Source organism: Pteropus alecto, unplaced genomic scaffold (assembly GCF_000325575.1).
Source record: "Pteropus alecto unplaced genomic scaffold, ASM32557v1 scaffold177, whole genome shotgun sequence".
NCBI lineage: Eukaryota > Metazoa > Chordata > Mammalia > Chiroptera > Pteropodidae > Pteropus > Pteropus alecto.
Genome location: NW_006442207.1, coordinates 4121094 through 4125413, shown reverse-complemented (window position 1 = coordinate 4125413; position 4320 = coordinate 4121094). Strand labels below are relative to the sequence as shown.

The 4320-nt window shown below is 45.8% G+C and overlaps 1 protein-coding gene across 1 annotated transcript in view; it reads left to right on the top strand.

Annotated features, from left to right (window-relative positions):
• The window catches only part of VWA2 (von Willebrand factor A domain containing 2), a 31831-nt gene that overhangs the window by 433 nt on the left and 27078 nt on the right, over positions 1–4320 (top strand). The window contains exons 2-3 of the mRNA XM_006920941.1: positions 1221–1295; positions 3164–3297. Coding sequence (XP_006921003.1) covers positions 1221–1295; positions 3164–3297 — 209 coding nt within the window. The remainder of the gene's footprint in view (positions 1–1220; positions 1296–3163; positions 3298–4320) is intronic.

The following is a 4320-nucleotide window of genomic DNA, read 5'->3' as shown; positions in this document are numbered from 1 at the left end:
CCTGCCCAGTCCCCTTGCTCCCTCTCATCCTAGGAATTCTCCATTATGGTGGCCCCTCTGCCTGGATTACCACCTTACCCAGCACTGCTACCCTGGTAAACTCCTACTCATCCTTCAGCACCCAGCTCACTTCCTCCCGAACCCCCAGATCATGTTCCTTCCTCTGTCCCCTTTTTGGCCCAGCCTGCTCCAGGGCTCTGCCCACCCTAGCTTTGTTTCCTCTGTGCTTACCGCGACCCCCCTTCCCAGATATCGACATGTATAAAGCATCCGTGTGTATATTTCTTTGGCCACTAGACATCGACCAAGTGCCGTTGGCTTTTGAAATGATCTCTCCAAGTGGCACCTTCATTGCCCTCAGTTAATTTTGTAAATTGTTATTGATCAGATGCCATTAGTACAATTTTACCGGGTATCCTGTAAAAGAAGGAGAAATATATCCGTGAACTTCCTGCCTCCAAACTTTTTAGCCCTCGTTCGTGTTAATGTCATCGAACAAATACATAAGCAATTACTCATAGTATCGTCTGTTTGGATACTTGTTATCGTCCACATCCTTCTATCACAAAAAAATGTCGAAAGGAGCGTCTTGATGCACATTTCCCTTCTCTAAAGTTTTTTTCTTTCAGGTCAATGCCCAGGTGTGGTATTACAAGGTTAAAGGATATAAGCATTGTTATGATCCTTAAGTTATTTGACCAAATTTTTTCCAAAAGAGTTGTACCAATTTACAGTGCCACCACCGGAAATTTTTTTCCTGAATGAAGCTTTCCCCCAAGTACAGATAAACTTAGAATTTGATCATTTACATTTCACGTTTAAAACGCTATTTCCTCGTTTGACTGAAAACATCACCTGCTTAAACATTTCCCCTGTGCTTTTCTATAAATTCTCTTTACGAGTTATCTATTTACATCCAAGGTCGACTTTTATGGCAGTCAGCGAGAGACCCAGTTATTATACTTAACCAGGGCAAAACTCGTTGAAATCACAGGTTCTCTATAACCCTTCTGAGTATATGTTTAATTGTCTTCAAATTTAGATACAAAGGTGCCCGATAGAAGTGGGGTGATCGAGGGTTCTTTCATGCTCCCCATCTGCTAATTTTTAACTTGCGATATCATTAGACTCTCCCACATTCCCATTTTGTCTCTTATCTCCTGTTCATTCTGTTCACATAATCTGGAGACTAAGACGGCTTCTGGTGTCTTCTCTCCTAGTGACCCCATCCCTCCCTCTTCAGGAAGTCCACGTAAGCAAGGAGACCATTGGGAAGATTTCAGCGGCCAGCAAAAGTAAGCCCATGTTTTATTCCATCCTCCAAATGCCCATTTCAGCCTCCGCATGGAAACCATGTTACTCCAGACAGTTTCCAACTCACGCTGTCGCCAGAATCATTTTCCCCAAACAGGCCCGCCCAAGTCCCTCTCCTGGGTAAAAAACTCTTGGTAAATCCCCGTTGCCAGATTTCTTGGTCCACAGTTTGAGATCTTCAGTGACGTGACCGCTGTTTACCCAACCAGCCTCGCCTGCTGCCACGTTTCTTCCTTTTCCGCCTTACTCGGTCCCCATGTGCGGAGGCCACACCTGCCCGTGCCCAGGCCCCCGACACATCCCTTCCTCCCCGCTCGGGTGGACTCGCTCTCCTTCGCTGCCTTCCTGCGTCACCTTCTCGCTGGTGCTTCTCTTGCTTCTGCTCTCTTGCATCTCTGTGGCTGGTGCGGGCTCTGGAGCCACAAAGCCCGGGTTGGATTCCTGGCTCTGCCACTTCCTAGCACTTTGTCCTCAGGAATGTTACTGAACTGCCCTGTGCCTCGCTTTCCTCCTCCCTCCAGTGGGAATAAAAATTATAGCTCTGCTTAGGGGTGGGGTGGGGGTGGGGAGCCAGGGAGCTGATAACTAAAAGGTACAAGTTTCTTTAAAGGTGATGGAAATGTTCTGAAATTGAGATGATGATGGAATGTCTGTGAATATACTAAAAGCCATTGAATTATCCACTTTAAGTGGATGAATTATATGGTGTTTTATAAGGTGTTTTATACTATATGGTGTATTTTATGATATCTCAATACATCTGTTAAAAATTTTTTTTTAAAGTCACCCAAAGGTCATGGTGACTTTAAAACTAATTAGTCCATATAAAGTGTGTAAAGTAGCACTTGGCATATAGGAAAGAAGCAATCAGTGCTGGCTGTTATTTCTTATCTCCTGGGTAATGTGACATCACGTGCCAGGCCGCCTGGCTGTGTCCTGTACTAAATCGTGGGCCCCAAGGGCTGGAACCAAGGCCTTTCAGTATCCCTCACTGGCCCAGCAGCTAATCCTCTCATAGGGCTCAGTGTTGCTGAATTAGACTCTTTCATTAATAGCCCATTTCCTGTTTAGAAAAACAAAAACAAAAAACGTGCAGCTCGCCGCCAACGTTAATTTTACGTAAACATGTTCTTTGAGGCTGAAGCAAATCTGACTGGTTTTCGATGCGAAAATAAAATATTAAAAACTGTTCTTGGAGCTATTGCTAAACAACTTGTCTCTAATCCTAATATAACAGAAATGTATCCATAAATCGGATTCATCAAATGAATCCAGCTAATAACTCTTCGAGAACGGTGTTGACATCACACGTAGGAATGCTACGTTTCTAGGATTTGACATTTTCAGTGATTGAGAATTACTGTATTTTGTAAATGTGGAAACACCATTACTAAAACCAGAATACTCTAAATAGAATGATGTCATTTGTTTCCAAAGACTATCGATACACTAGAGCGATGCAACAATAATAATAAAAGCCGGATATTTCGTGGCACACTTTGGCGGTTAAGGTCAGGACTGGAATCTGTGAGTTATCTCAGGGTAAGTGCTACAGTCGCGAGCACCGCCGGCAAGTATTCTCGGGGCAAACGGGGAACGGGTTAGAAAGACTTTCCCGTGAGGGCGTCTTTGCGCATCATGCCCAGGTGGGTGTGTGCTTCCCGCTGCAGCGGAGGGCCGCCTCTGGCCCAGGCCTTCTCCGGGGCCCTTCCTCACCATCGTGCCGAGAAGAGCAGCAGCTGGCTTACCACAGAGTCATTTCTGCCTCCACTCTGCTTTGGGGAGTGAGATACTTGGGACCAGACGGCAGGGAGGCTGGTTGTCACCCATCTGTCTCCCTCTCCCCTAGTGATGTGGTGCTCCGCGGCGATGGATGTCCTGTTTCTGATAGACGGCTCTCACAGCATCGGGAAAGGGAGCTTCGAAAGGGCCAAGCACTTTGCCATCACGGTCTGTGATGCTCTGGACGTCAACCCCGAGAGGGTGAGCGTGTTTTATTGTCTCCATCTGTGTTAGGGTGTTTTTGGTTGCGAACGACAGCAATCCAAGCAGAGGAGGGAGTTTCCTGGCCCGTGGAACTGGGAAGAACAAGGGAGTGAATCCTGGTTCCAGGCATGGTGGACCCCACGTGCTCAATCCCCCTTTTTTCCTCTTCTCAGTTATTCTTTCCTCGGTTGGGTTTCTTCCTTGGCAGATTTTCCACACACAGCAAAGTCACCTCGTATTGTTCTTCAAGCTAGTGGCCCTAGTAAAAAGAAAGTGGACTTCTTTTCCTGCAGATCTAGCAGAAGCTGGGGGGTGAGGGTGTGTTTGAGCAGGTGTAGGTCACATGACAATCCTTTGATCAATCACAGTTGGTCAAGGGAAGAGATGATCTGGCCAGACCTGAGTCCCATGCTCATCCACGCTGATGGGGTGATGGGTTTGGTTTCCCACTGGAAAGGGGTTGTGTTTGCATGATAATGGGGAAGGGAAAGCTTATCACTGTCTCCCAAGACTAGAATCTCGGTATGAAGCACAGCTCCTACCCTCTCTGCTCACTTGAACTGTTCCTGCCTGAGTAAATCCAGTCGGTACGTTCGTTTCTTGTTCTTCCTGGCTCCAGATAGTAGGTGTTGGTTCCAGAGTGTGCTAGCTGTGGCTCTTGTTACTAAAAGGGACATTTTGGAAAAACTCATTAGAAAAACGGGCAACAAACATACACAAACAATTCCCAGGAAACAAAACACAGATGGTCGTTAGACGCAAAAAGATGCCCAACCACTTCACTAAATGTAATGGCAAATCTCTGATCGATAGACTGTTTTTCAGTTACTGGATTAGTAAAAATCCAAAGTTTGGCGACATGCTCCCTTAGCAAGTCTAAAGGAAACTGGCATTCTCACGCATTGCTGGTAGAAGTATGCGATCTCACTCTCTGAAAATATGCATCAAAGTTACAAAAGCTTGGACCTTTTGATTTAGCAATTTATTCTAAATATACTCCCACAGATGGTTTTCAAAGAT